The sequence below is a fragment of the Colobus angolensis genome, unplaced genomic scaffold, assembly GCF_000951035.1.
Source record: "Colobus angolensis palliatus isolate OR3802 unplaced genomic scaffold, Cang.pa_1.0 Scaffold174, whole genome shotgun sequence".
NCBI classification, from domain to species: domain Eukaryota; kingdom Metazoa; phylum Chordata; class Mammalia; order Primates; family Cercopithecidae; genus Colobus; species Colobus angolensis.
Genome location: NW_012114866.1, coordinates 766,522 through 780,104, shown reverse-complemented (window position 1 = coordinate 780,104; position 13,583 = coordinate 766,522). Strand labels below are relative to the sequence as shown.

At 36.1% G+C, this 13,583-nt stretch overlaps 1 protein-coding gene across 4 annotated transcripts in view; it reads right to left on the bottom strand.

The window, feature by feature from the left end:
• NOX4 (NADPH oxidase 4) overlaps window positions 1-13,583 on the bottom strand; it is a 163,209-nt gene that overhangs the window by 44,560 nt on the left and 105,066 nt on the right. For all 4 annotated transcript variants that reach the window (XM_011938471.1, XM_011938468.1, XM_011938469.1 and 1 more), the window contains one exon: window positions 3,334-3,394. In XM_011938471.1, coding sequence (XP_011793861.1) covers window positions 3,334-3,394 — 61 coding nt within the window. The remainder of the gene's footprint in view (window positions 1-3,333; window positions 3,395-13,583) is intronic.

Here is a 13,583-nt window from a genome sequence, read left to right as displayed (position 1 = left end):
CAGTCCTTAACTAAACCTATATTTAAGATTACCTTCACTGTGAGTAGTCAATATATTATGTGACTGAGGCAAATCCATAATAATATATGACCCTGTCTTCTCATTTTTAATCCTCAAAGATAACCATATCTTCTCACTGTAGAAAGCTTTTCCAGAAGACAATACGGGAATTTATACCCAAGATTCATAGAAACATCATGTGATACATGCTACAAGTCCTTTATTGAATATTTACTCACAATTATTGCTAATTCATTAACTGCTGAAGGGATCAGTGGCAGAAAGTTTACATTAATTACACGTGGATGTTATGTATTTAATTCTGTTGTAGCACAACACAAACATCTGTGGAATAAGTGGCTATTTAGATCACTAAAATAAGCAAGAGTATAGCATTATCTCAGACATTAATCAATACTAATCATATGCAATGAAGAAATTAACAAAACATTTCTGTACACTTAAAATGATAATCAAGGCAATAATCTCTGACCATATGTTTGAAACTGGAAAGAATGGCTGCTTCTAGAAGAGTAATGGGGTATTAATTCAATTAAAAGAGAAATCTACTTGGGTTATCCACCCCATCTACTCTACTACAATCATTTCAAGAAAAAACGCTGAATCGTGTCTAAAATGTTTTAAGGGTCTTCTAAACTTAACAGGTCTTCCACATATTTAGGAGATGCAACTAGAGGTCTGGTGAAAATGAAAATCTAGACAAGAAATATGAGACTTTGGTGCTTCTTTGTCTTGTGCTGCATAGTTGCTTCCCTTGCTCCTCCGGCACTCTATAGCTAGGTATAGTTTATTAGTCTTGGAGAGATCATTTATGGAGCTATTTTAAACCTGTTCTTTAGTCTCTGTATGCTGCCAATGCAGAGCATATTTCAGCAAATAAAAAGTCATATTAAATATCTCTCAGTCAGTTTTAAAAAATAAACCTTTGATATTCAATCTCTTAGGTATCTCTTTGGTATTTCCTATACCTCCTCCTCTTAATACCAAGTTTTAATCAATTCTTTTAGAATAAAAACTAATGATTCTTGATTTCAAAGGTAATGCTCCTACTTTTCCTTCAGTAATTGTAATCTCATTGTAAGGCAGCTAAATCTCTTTGAACTAAAGTGTACGACAGTGACATGATTATTTAGGTGTTCTCTGCATGACTGCTTACGTTTTTTTCCAAGTCAACAAATATTTCAAGTCAACAACAAAGAAGGTCTATTAATTGAAAAGCATCTGACTGGAATTGAACTCTCTGAATAGAATGATCTTGTTTCTCTCGGTGGCATAGTACATTAAAAAAAAGGGGATAAAATTAACACTACTAAGTGTTCATAATAGAGATGATTAAAATAGTGAGATCATTTATTTTAATGAGCTACTGGTAATAGAAAATAACTGTGAAAAAACTCGGTAACAATAGCTAATAACAAACCATCAGGAGTTTCTGCTTAATCTTATGAATTAAATTATGTTTTCATTGTATGTTTTCTTTCAGATATAGAATTCTATCAATTTACCATTCATGACTGAACTTAATTCCTACTATATTGGGATTCTCATCAGAAAAGAACTTTCCTTATTCTTTATTTCCAGAACAGTGTGGAAAAAAAACCCACTGTGATTATATCAACTGATATCAAGCATATTGCGATTATTCATATGTTCATACTCCACCAGTGTATATCTATCAGAGGATGACCATGATCTTTTCAATGCTATCATCTGAAAATTATCCTTGTAAGCCTAGTTTTTCATTATTTTAAATGAGTCATTACTGCTCAAAGATCGTTTTAATTCATTTAGATGTTTGCCCATTAAATCCTATGTTGCAGATTTCCTTCCTTTTTTTTTTAAGTCTCCAATTCTAAACTGGCTACCCTTTCTAAAGACATTACATTTTATACATACCTCTATTATTTTTTAACTATATGAAATAACCTCCTTATATCAACTACTGTTCTCCTCATTCCAAAACATGTCTTTCTTATTATCTTATCCTTCCCTGGTTTTTACAGAAATTAGGTTCTTTCTTCTAACGCTACCTTCTCAACTTGTGTTCACAAATTCACTACTTCCAGTTTCCATCCCCACCTCTCCACGGCCTCCTTCCCCTCTGCTTTTAAGTACCTTCAAGTCTTCCCTTGATTTTAATCAGTCCAACTAACAACCTAATTAATACCATTTTCATCATAGTGCTTCAAATGCTTCAAAAATTCCCTAAAGTCCCTTGGTTGGTTACTCTAATATTTTGCTGAGGCATTCATAATCTTCACCAAGCTGGCCCTAAATGGCTTTTCTATACTACTACCCAGAACAAAATCTTTGCTTTTGTTTGATTGACTTTGTTTCTGCTTCATTTGGTTTGACTGACTTTGCTTTTGTTTAATTGATTAAACAATTGGATTCATCCTTTCCAAAGAGAGTTTAATCATTGCCTTTCCTGATTTTTGACAACACTGTGACTTTCACTTAAATTACCTATATCTTTCTTCATTTACCTGACTTCTAAGCTTCATTTCAATTTCTGTCTTTTCTGTGAAGCTTCTCTTACAGCCCTAGACCACATTTAATCTACATTTTTCTGGTTCCCTACAGATTTTACATACGAACTCCTTGTTTAGCACCTAAGTATAAGAATATTTAAATTTAGTTTTGCATTCATGTTTATATCTGCATTCTTTCCTGCAACAACAACATAACCAACCAACAAGCCAACATTTACTGAATACTCACTTGTCAATTATTCTGGTGGGTCAAGGAAATATTAATATAAGAGTGAATAATGTTTATTTTATTTACTCAGAGCTCTTACTACAATGCATCTCTCAGGTAATAAAAAGTATTTACTGAAGACAAGTAAAGTATCACCAATAGGCCTGCTGTTAAAATTACCTATTCCAAAGATACTGCTACATATACAGGAACACCACAAAAAGTGTCATGCAAGAACTGGAAGATTTGTGTGATCTCAATATCAGGTGTTGATTACTTTGACTTATGTTTTCTAAAAACACATTTCAGCATTCTCACTATTGCCAGCATGTCTGACAAGTAGGTAGAAGCCTATGATTTGCAAGCACACTGAACAATATATTATTAATAATTATTGATATCAAAGGTATTCTGATTACAAAAAATGCATCTTAAAAGAGAAAACATAGATGTCAAAACTGTACAAGCCAAAAATAAATAAATAAATAAAACAGAACAGCTTGAAACACATACACGTCTCTATACATGCTGGTAGTTATACTAAAACACATTCAAATTATTACATTCCATGATTTTCAAAGACCATATCTTAAAACTGTATGTTCTACATACCTGTCCAGTCTCCTACTATTTTAAGATGAACCCCAAATGTTGCTTTGGTTTCAGTTGGACACTAAAAAAAAAATACTAGAATCAATGGTGATTGATAATTACATAATATGAAACTATAATTCAATTACAACTTTTATCCTGATGGCAAATCCCCCAAATCAATATATAATAGGAAGGAACAGACCAAAATCTATAGAGATCCTTATTAGTGGAAGAAAAAGAATCAATGTCAACAGGTCAATGAGACAATCTACATTCCTCTAAAACCCCAAAATACTTACATAAAACAATAAATTACACATGTTGAAATTGCTAGTGTATTTTATTTAACCACAAATCTTGCTAAAACATCTTCTAAGTTAAAATATATATAAGAAACGCCAGTTTTTAATCACAAAGGAAGAAACAAAAAACTAATGCTTTTTTGTGTCCTTTTCTCCCTAGATATTATATACTTATCCTAACAAATTCCAAGGAGAAAAAATTCTTAATATGACATGGATTTTCCATGCCCAACAATTATGCTGCTACTGAAATAACTCTATTTCATTCCCTCCCTTAATTCTCAGAAGAAATTTGGAGTGGTGAGGGTATCTGGGGAAGGGGATGAGTTGTGGAAATGTAAGTAAAAAAAATGCTTGTAGTCCTATATTTAGGAAACCTAGAAAATATCCAGGTAGTCAAAATGAAAGAATAAAATTTAGTTTACAATAAGAAAAATGAAAAATTTCTTCTTGTTTTCTGGATTCCTACTCACTTATCCTCAATTCCAAAATTTGAATAATGGTTTTTTCATAACTCATTTGGTAACAGTATCTGACTTGAATTAATGGGAGGCTAATATTTCTGTGTAAAAACTCATACATAAATATTGTCCTACAGAATTATCAACTTGTTTGAGCATGCTGACTAACATCCTGTTGGAGATATTAAGTACGATATGAAATATGCATACCTTTTAAAGTCCATAAAATCTGAATTCTAATAATGCACCTAAACTAAGGGCTATGGTTAAGGGACCATCTATCTGCCTGTGACTACCCAGCTTTTATCAAGTATCATGTGCCACGGGAAGTGTTAAGTGATTTATTTTCAAAATCTACAATAAATTTATAGAATTGTCTTTTATAGATAAGAAAATTGAGTAATTGAGGCTTAAAATATTGACTTGCCCAATAAAAAGACAAGACAAAATTTGGATCCAGGTCTGTTAATTATTAATTATTGCAGGTCACTGTCTCTATAAAGCAAAGATACATAAAATGGGTGAGAGTTGTGTAAGAAATCAAATGAAATAGGAGGAAAAAAGGCATGTGTTGATCATTAGTAGAATCCGTATGCCACAATATGAATTAAAAGGAAATACAGGCTGAAGTTATAGCACAGGTGAAAGAAAACGGCAGTGGAAGGGCCTTGTGATTAGTGATTGGGTTACATAGAGCAAGTCCAAGACTTCAGAGCTCACTGCGTTGACTACTTAATGCAGGTCATTTAGGGATGGTATAAGAAGAGAAATAAATGAAGATAAAAGTATCATATCTTATGTTAACAACTCATTAGGCAAAAAGGAAAGGTAGCTTGAAAAATCAGTGAAAACACTAAGTATAAAGGTAGGTATTTGTCATTGATTCATAATAAATTATGAACAAACTAAAAGCACATAATCTATGTCCAAGGATTGGAATTAACGTACCATGGAATGTCCAAACTACTACTTTACAATCAGTGTTTCTTGTAGGATTATTCCTACTAACAGTAGTATAAAATATTAAAGTAAACTGAAATATTTTTAAATGACATTGTTTAAACATATTTATTATTAAAATTATATTGTTTTATTTATAAGTGTGATTCTGTACTTAATTGTTTTATTTACATTGTAACTTTTGTTGTTGTTGTTGTTGATACGGAGCCTCACAATGTCACCCAGGCTGCAGTGCAGTGGCTCGATCTCGGCTCACTGCAACCTCTGCCTCCCTGGTTCAAACGGTTCTCCTGCTTCAGCCTCCCAAACAGTTGGGATTACAGGCATGTGCCACCATGCCCAGCTATTTTTCTTGTGTTTTTAGTAGAGTTGGGGTTTCACTATGTTGCCTAGGCTGGTCTCAAACTCTTGGCCTCATGTAATCCATCCACTTCACCCTCCCAAAGTGCTGAGACTACAGGCATGAGCTACCACACCTAGCCCACAATATGATTTTTAATAACTCTGAAAGCAAACAGTTTTGTCATCAGCAAACCTCCAAATAAAATATTATCTGCAAAAACCACCCATGATTTTACTATGTACTACTGAAGGCTGGCCAGAGTCTCTATATAATAAAAGTCGTAGCTCTCAGAATGCAAGATACCCAACAGAGATCTGAGCTACCAATCTGATTGTCCACATGTCACTGGATGTCCTTCACTGTAAACTATATCTCAAATTATGAAAAGATGACCTACAGCCAAGAAGATATCAGAATGGAAGGCAAAGAATGTTTGTCCTTGTGTGCCTGAGGGTACATGTGGCTTGAGTTAATCTCATAATGCATTCTAAAATAAAATACATATTTTGTCAAATATTCATGTCTCTATTCAATTTTTTCAAAGCAGATATTGTAAAAGGTAACTACACACGATGTTTAACATCTCATTGGGTATCATAGGAGACTGTAAACTTCTCTTTTCTAAGTACCAGTCCAAGGTATCAAAATATCTTTGAATGCCAGTCTAGTTTTGAATGGATAAAACAAAATATTGTTTCTCTCAACCTCTTGGAAATGAGGTCTTTATAAGTCACTGATTCTTCTCCAAGCTACGACAGACTTTAACAGTCTTTAAGCATGTGACCTCATATTTGCAAGGAGGCTTCAAAGAATAACATAAAGAATGAATTCAGTATATGTGGTTTGAAAATGTGAATGAAGATCTTGGAATCACATTTTAGTATCTTTGCATAAAAAATATCCAGATTCACTAATATTGGCTAGATCACAGTGTGGTGATTCATTGTTTTCTCACTGTCTTTTTGTTTTAGGAAACGTTGCAAAGGGAAAAAATAAAAGTATTGATATCTGTAGCTCTATTGTTTGTCCTAAAACATGAATAAAAAGATACGCTTATGGCAATTTTTCAGTTAAAAAAGTTACAGAATAATATGTGTAGTTAAGCACATATTAATATTAAAATAAAAAGATGGCCAGGCGTGGTGGCTCACGTCTGTAATCCCAGCACTTTGGGAGGCTGGGGCTGGTGAATCATGAGGTCAGGAGTTCAAGACCAGCCTGATCAAGATGGTGAAACCCTGTCTCTACTAAAAATACAAAAAATTAGCTGGGTTTGGTGGTGGGCGCCTGTGGTCCCAGCTACTCAGGAGGCTGAGGCAGGAGAATGGTGTGAAACCGGGAAGTGGAGGTTGCAGTGAGCTGAGATCACACTACTGTACTCCAGCCTGGGCGACAGAGTGAGACTCTGTCTCAAAAAAAGTAATAATAATATTAATAATAGCAATAATTAGCTGGGCATGCTGGCAGGTGCCAGTAATCCCAGCTATTTGGGGGGCTAAGGCAGGAGAATTGCTTGAACTCGGGCGGCAGAGGTTGCAGTAAGCTGAGATCGCACCACTGCACTCCAGCCTGGGTGACAGAGTGAGATTCTGTCTCAAAATAAATAAATAATAAAAAGACAGAGATTTGTGCTTTCATTTCTCATTGAAGAGATTATATAATCAAATTTGCAGAATACTAACTTGAGAAGTATAACTGAAGACAGAGAAAACAAGAATTCTCATAATCATTTCATACACAGCTATGCTTTAAAATTTATCACAAGGCTTTGCTATGATAATAATTTTAGGTATTTTGAAGTTTTAATTTAACTGTAAACATTAAAATGTTGCTGAATCTCTTTAGTTTCTTTGACATAAAAATAAAGCTTGGATCAGGTCGTCCTTAATATAAATTCTAGAATACACATTCACCTAAGTCTAAGGATAAGAAAAATAAAAAGTGACAGTTTGACTGTAACAACAGATCTGGAGAAATATGTGTTTTAATATCCTGGAGAAAGTATAACCTTTACTTTCCAATTATTTATTCCATATGGCATTGGGTTTTTAATGTGCAAAAATGACTAGTAATTTTATAACCGTCCCACAGAATATAAAAAGATATTTGTAACTTATCATATGTTTGGGAATTAAATGTAAAAATGATGTCACTGTACATTATTTTTAAATAAATATGAATTTATTCAATATAAAACAAATAAGCTACATTTTTTGTTTATAAATCAAGAGCCTTTTAATAAAAATTAAAAATTATTCCAAAATAGCAACTTTTCAATAACTAAATGTGTTAAACCTGAGAAAGTGATCACATAATATGATGTTCTTTAATCATTTTTATCAAGTCTTTCTTTTAACCCTTTCTTCCCAAGTTCTTGGTTTCATATTTTCTACTGCCTGTTAGACATTTATACCTGAAATTCACTCTAAATTTACTGTACCTAAAATTACTATTATCCTATTCATACTTCCAAAACTATCTTCTCCTTCTAATTCCCATGTGTCTGGAAATAGAACCTATATCCTTCTCAGAGACTCAAATCTCTCTGAGTGATACCACTTATTTCTCTTGCCAGCATTCAATCACCTGTCATTTCCTTTCAAACAGGCTTCCCAAAGAAAACGTCTGATCACAGTGATCTCCTATTGATTAACCTTTTGTATTCCCCTGTGAAAAAACACCTATATTCTTTCTGTCCTATTGCCTATGGCCAAACACATCTGTTTCACATTCTTTCTGGCTTTATATTCCAGGTTTCTCCTTTATTTACTCTAATCAAGCTTAACAAATACTTACCAACTAAGACATTTTCTCATCCCTTCATCTTCACACATACTAGCCTACTCATTTACAGTGACTTCTTTTCCATTTCTTATATTGAATCCCAGCAACTTTTCAAGGCTTATCTTAAAGCCATCGTTTCATAAAGATATCCTGATTTTTCCTGCCAAGAAAATTCTCACTTTCCTGAACCCTTAGATTATTAGTATGACTCTTATACTCCTTATTACAGTCTAGCTCTTTATTTTTACATTATTTTTTCTGTATTAATAAACTGTAAATGTCTTGAGATCAAGAACTCTTTCTAAATCATTATTACATATTATCTTACACATAGAGGGTTGAATAAATATTATAATATCAATTGAATAGTAAATAGTAGATGAAAAATATAGGAGAATTAACCTGAGAATGAATTAAAACGTCAAAGGTGGGCAGCTCTTCGAGAATTAATTTATTCACTCAAGAAATATTTATTTAGTGTCCAAAATACTCCAGAGAGTATTATGCTAGGAGCTCATGCAATTTCACAACTGAAACTTGTTCTAAATGTCTGAGAGGAGATAACGTGGAGTATCGAATCTTCCACAATTAATGCAACATCATAACAGTAAACATTTTGACAAATTAAAACTTTAATGTTTTTGCATTTATATGAAAGAAAAAAGTGTTCAATTGTATATTTGAATGAAAAATACATTCAATATTAAAAAGAAAGTTTATGGAAGAATATGTAAGTGGAATTGTTATTAATTTGCATTGAACATGTGCATTTATCTCAGGTCCCTTAGGCAAACAGAATACTAAAATAACAATTTAGAGATATAAAAACAGATGCCACAATGGCAAAAATAACATGGGGAGTGATAAGAACAATAAAGAGATGTCAATACATTTTTGAAAAGTGACAAGTGGATGAGGTGGCCGTTTAGGAACTGATTAAACAAAACATATGAAGCCAAAGTCCCACTGCCTTCAAACAGAGATTACCTTGAGAAGTAAACCCATGTTTTGATCACAACACTGGAAAATCCCAGGTATCAATGTAATAGGAGGAAGTTAGAGTCAGGGTTCATCATTTAAAAGAAAAAATCTGTTTTTGTCTGTACATGGGGTAATTTTATACCCAGATTCACTTTGCTCTGATCACAAGCCATGCAACGACTACTCCACAAACCCAAAGACAAGGAGGGGTGAAATACAAAGGCTCTATGTATAGAAATAACTGATCATGGAAGGCAGGGCTGAGATGCCAGTCATTCACTGAATAAATATTTAAAGAAAGCACTCTAAGTGTCATCTCAAAATAACACTTCCTAAGTGGAGTTGCACAAATTTTCATCAGAACCTCCTCTCCAACCCCAACCTTCCCTATCTCAATTAATGAAATTCCAGTTGCTCAGACCAAAAACTCTAGAGTCACCCTTGACTTCACTTCCTTTCACATTACATATACAATCCATGGAATACATTTTGTGAACTCTAATTTTAAAATATATTCAGAATATGACCACTTCTTATCACTTCCACTATCACCACCCTGGTAAAAAAAATCATCATACCTCAACTGGATGACTGTAACAGCTCCTAACTGGATCCCCTGCTTCTGCACTTGCTTCCCCTCATCTACTTTTAACACAGCAGCCATAGTTACCCTGTTGAAAAGCAAGCCATATCATGTCATTTCTCCACTCACACTCTCCCATGACTCCTTTACCAATCAAAGTAAAAGCGCCAAAGGCCTAAATGTTCTGGATACATGAACCTGAATTACAGAGTTAAAATCTGGGCTAGGAATATAAACCTGGGACAGGAAAGCATATGGATGCATCAATAAGATAAGAGAGACTACCAGAGAAATGTGTACAGCTAGAGAGGAAAAGAGGTTGAAGAAATGGACACTGGCATATTCTAATACTTAGAGCTTGTGGGGATGACAAGGAACAACAAAAATAGACTGAGCGAAAATAGCCAGAAAAGGTGGAGAAAAACAGATAAGTAGAAAAAGTGTTTCAGTAAAGTGAATGATCAGCTGTACCAAGAACTGCTTGTTGGTCAAGCCCATTGAAGAGTGAGAACTGAACAATAACATGGTCGCTGCTGAACCTGGAAATGTTTTAATGGTGTGCTGTAGGCAAACGTTGGTTGATTTAAGAGAATAAGAGGAAAGGAACTGGATTGCTGAGACAGGGAGCAGTAGCTAGAAGGGATGTGAGTCAGGAAAGAAACTTTTATTCATCATTTCCTTTTGGTAATTAGGTAAAAAGAGGCACCCAAAAATAAGGATTGAATAAATTAAGCTCGGTATTCAATAGATTTACTCTAAATACATTAACCTTCTAAAGTTCATATTTATCATGCAGACTGTCATTAGACACTAAGGGAATATTTTCATTTCCCCTGGAAAAAAACTCAAACTAGAGTAATTAGATGATGTTTAAGTCTCAAGAAACTCAGATGTTCTATTAATTTTTCATGAACCTTAATCATCTTCTCTGGAAATTTTCACCACTCTGTTTCATCTATGGTTAAGATACATTGTTGCCATGCTAACCTATCATGTATCCCAGCTGATTTTTGACAAGCAATAAAATTATGAAACCATAGAGCAAAGCAATTTTAAAGATTTAAATAGATGAGAGCAAGACCAGAGATCAAAACTGCTGCAGACTTCCTGGTTTCATTTAAACCCATGAAATTAAATAAACAATAGCAATAAAATTTTGCCAGTCTTGGTGAGATCCATAGCAATTTTTGCCTGGTTTTCATTGAAAACTGGAAAAACTATTCCCATAGTGACCGGTTAAAAGATTAAAAACACAAAGTAGAAAAATGATGGCTAGTGCAGGCATGCTATGTAAAAGTACAGACAATAACAAACTAACAGCTAGACATGCCTCTGACTCACGGAAAAATATGTGAAATCAGGTTATTCAAGCTTAAAAACAATGAATCACACAACTTAGAATACAGATGTCAGGAAAGCATGTTTGTGTCAGGTCTTTGAGTCCAAGCCTGCATGCTAATGTCAGATCTCTTAGCCTAAGCCTGCACGTATACATCTAGATGGCCTGAAGTAACTGAAGAATCACAAAAGAAGTGAAAATGGCATATTCCTGCTTTAACTGATGGTATTACCTTGTGAAATTCCTTCTCCTGGCTCAAAAGCTCCCCCACTGAGCACGTTGTGACCCCCCACCCCTGCCTGCCAGAGAACAACCTCCTTTGACTGTAATTTTCCATTACCTACCCAAATCCTATAAAACGGCCCCAACCCTATCTCCTTTCCTTGACTCTCTTTTCAGACTCAGCCCACACCCAGGTGATTAAAAAGCTTTATTGCTCACTCAAAGCCTGTTTGGTGGTCTCTTCACATGGGCGCACATGACATTTGGTGCCATGATTCAGATTGGGGGACCCCCACCTTGGGAGATCAATACCCTGTCCTCCTGCTCTTTGCTTCGTGAGAAAGATCCACCTACGACCTCGGGTCCTCAGACCTACCAGCCCAAGGAACATCTCACCAATTTTAAATCGGGTAAGCGGCCTCTTTTTACTCTCTTCTCCACCCTCTCTCACTATCCCTCAACCTCTTTCTCCTTTCAATCTTGGTGCCACCCTTGAATCTCTCCCTTCTCTTAATTTCAGTTCTTTTCCTTTTCTGGTAGAGACAGAGGAGACACGTTTTATCCATGAACCCAAAGCTCCAGTGCCGGTCACTGACTCAGGAAGACAATCTTCCCTTGGTGTTTAATCACTGTGAGGACGCCTGCCTGATTATTCACCCACATTTCAGAGGTGTCTGATCACCACCGGGATGCCTGCCTTGATCCTTCACCTTAGTGGCAAGTACCACTTTCCTGGGGGGCAAGTACCCGCAACCCCTTCTCTCCATGTCTCTACCTTCTCTTTTCTCTAGGCTTGCCTTCTTCACTATAGGCAACTTTCCACCCTTCATTCCTGCTTATTCTCTCTTAGCCTGTGTTCTCAAGAACTTTAAACCTCTTCAACTCACACTTGACCTAAAATCTAAATGCCTTATTTTCTTCTGTAATGCCACCTGACCCCAATACAAACTCAACAATGATTCCAAATAGCCAGAAAATGGCACTTTAAATTTCTCCATCATACAAGATCTAGATAATTCTTGTTGTAAAATGAGCAAACGGTCTGAGGTGCCTGACATCCAGGCATTCTTTTACATAAAATCAGTCCCTCCCTAGTCTCTGTTCCCAGTGTGACTCACCCCAAGTCCTTTTTTCCCTCCCACCTGTCCTCTCAGTCCCAACCCCAAGCATCACTGAGTTTTCAATCTTCCTTTTCTACAGACCCATTTGACCTCTCCCCTGCTCCCCAGACTGCTCCTCCTCAGGTTGCTCCCCACCAGGCTGAATCAGGCTCCAATTCTTCCTCAGTCTCCACTCCCCCACCCTATAATTCTTCTATCACCTCCCCTCCTCATACCCAGTGTGGCTTACAGTTTCATTCCAGGACTAGCCCTCCCCCACCTGCCCAGTAATTTCCTCTTAAAGAGCTGGCTGGAGCTAAAAGCATAGTCAAGGTTAATGCTCCTTTTTCTTTATCCAACCTCTCCCAAATCAGTTAGCGTTTAGGCTCTTTATCATCAAATATAAAAACCCAGCTCAGTTCATGACCTGTTTGTCAACAACCCTTAGACACTTTACTGCCCTAGACCCAGAGGGGCCAGAAGGCCGTCTTATTCTCAATATGCATTTTGTCACCCAGTCAGCTCCTGACCTTAAAAAAAGCTTCAAAATTAGTATCACGCCCTCAAACCCTACAACAGGAATTAATTCACCTCACCTTCAAGGTATATGATAATAGAGAAGAGTTGCAATTACTTGTCTCTGCTATAAGAGAAACCCCAGCCACATTTTCCAGCACACAAGAACTTCAAAATGCCTAAGCCACAGCAGTCAGGCATTCCTTCAGGACCTCCTCCCCAAGTATCTTGCTTCAAGTGCCAGAAATCTGGCCACTGGGCCGAGGAATGCCTGCAGCCCATGATTCCTCCTAAGCCATGTCCCATCTGTGTGGGACCCACTGGAAATCAGACTGTCCAACTTGCCCAGCAGCCACTTCCAGAGCCCCTGGAACTCTGGCCCAAGGCCCTCTGCCTGACTCCTTCCCAGGTCTTCTCAGCTTAGTGGCTGAAGACTGACACTGCCTGATTTTCTCTGAAGCCTCCTGGACCATCACAGATGCTTTGGGTAACTCTTACAGTGGAAAGTAAGTCCGTCCCCTTCTTGATCAATATGGAGGCTACCCACTCCACATTACCTTCTTTTCAAAGGGCATGTTTCCCTTGCCTCCGTAAGTGTTGTGGGTACTGACAGCTAGGCTTCTAAACCTCTTAAAATCCCCCAACTCTGATGCCAACTTGGACAACATTCTTTTATG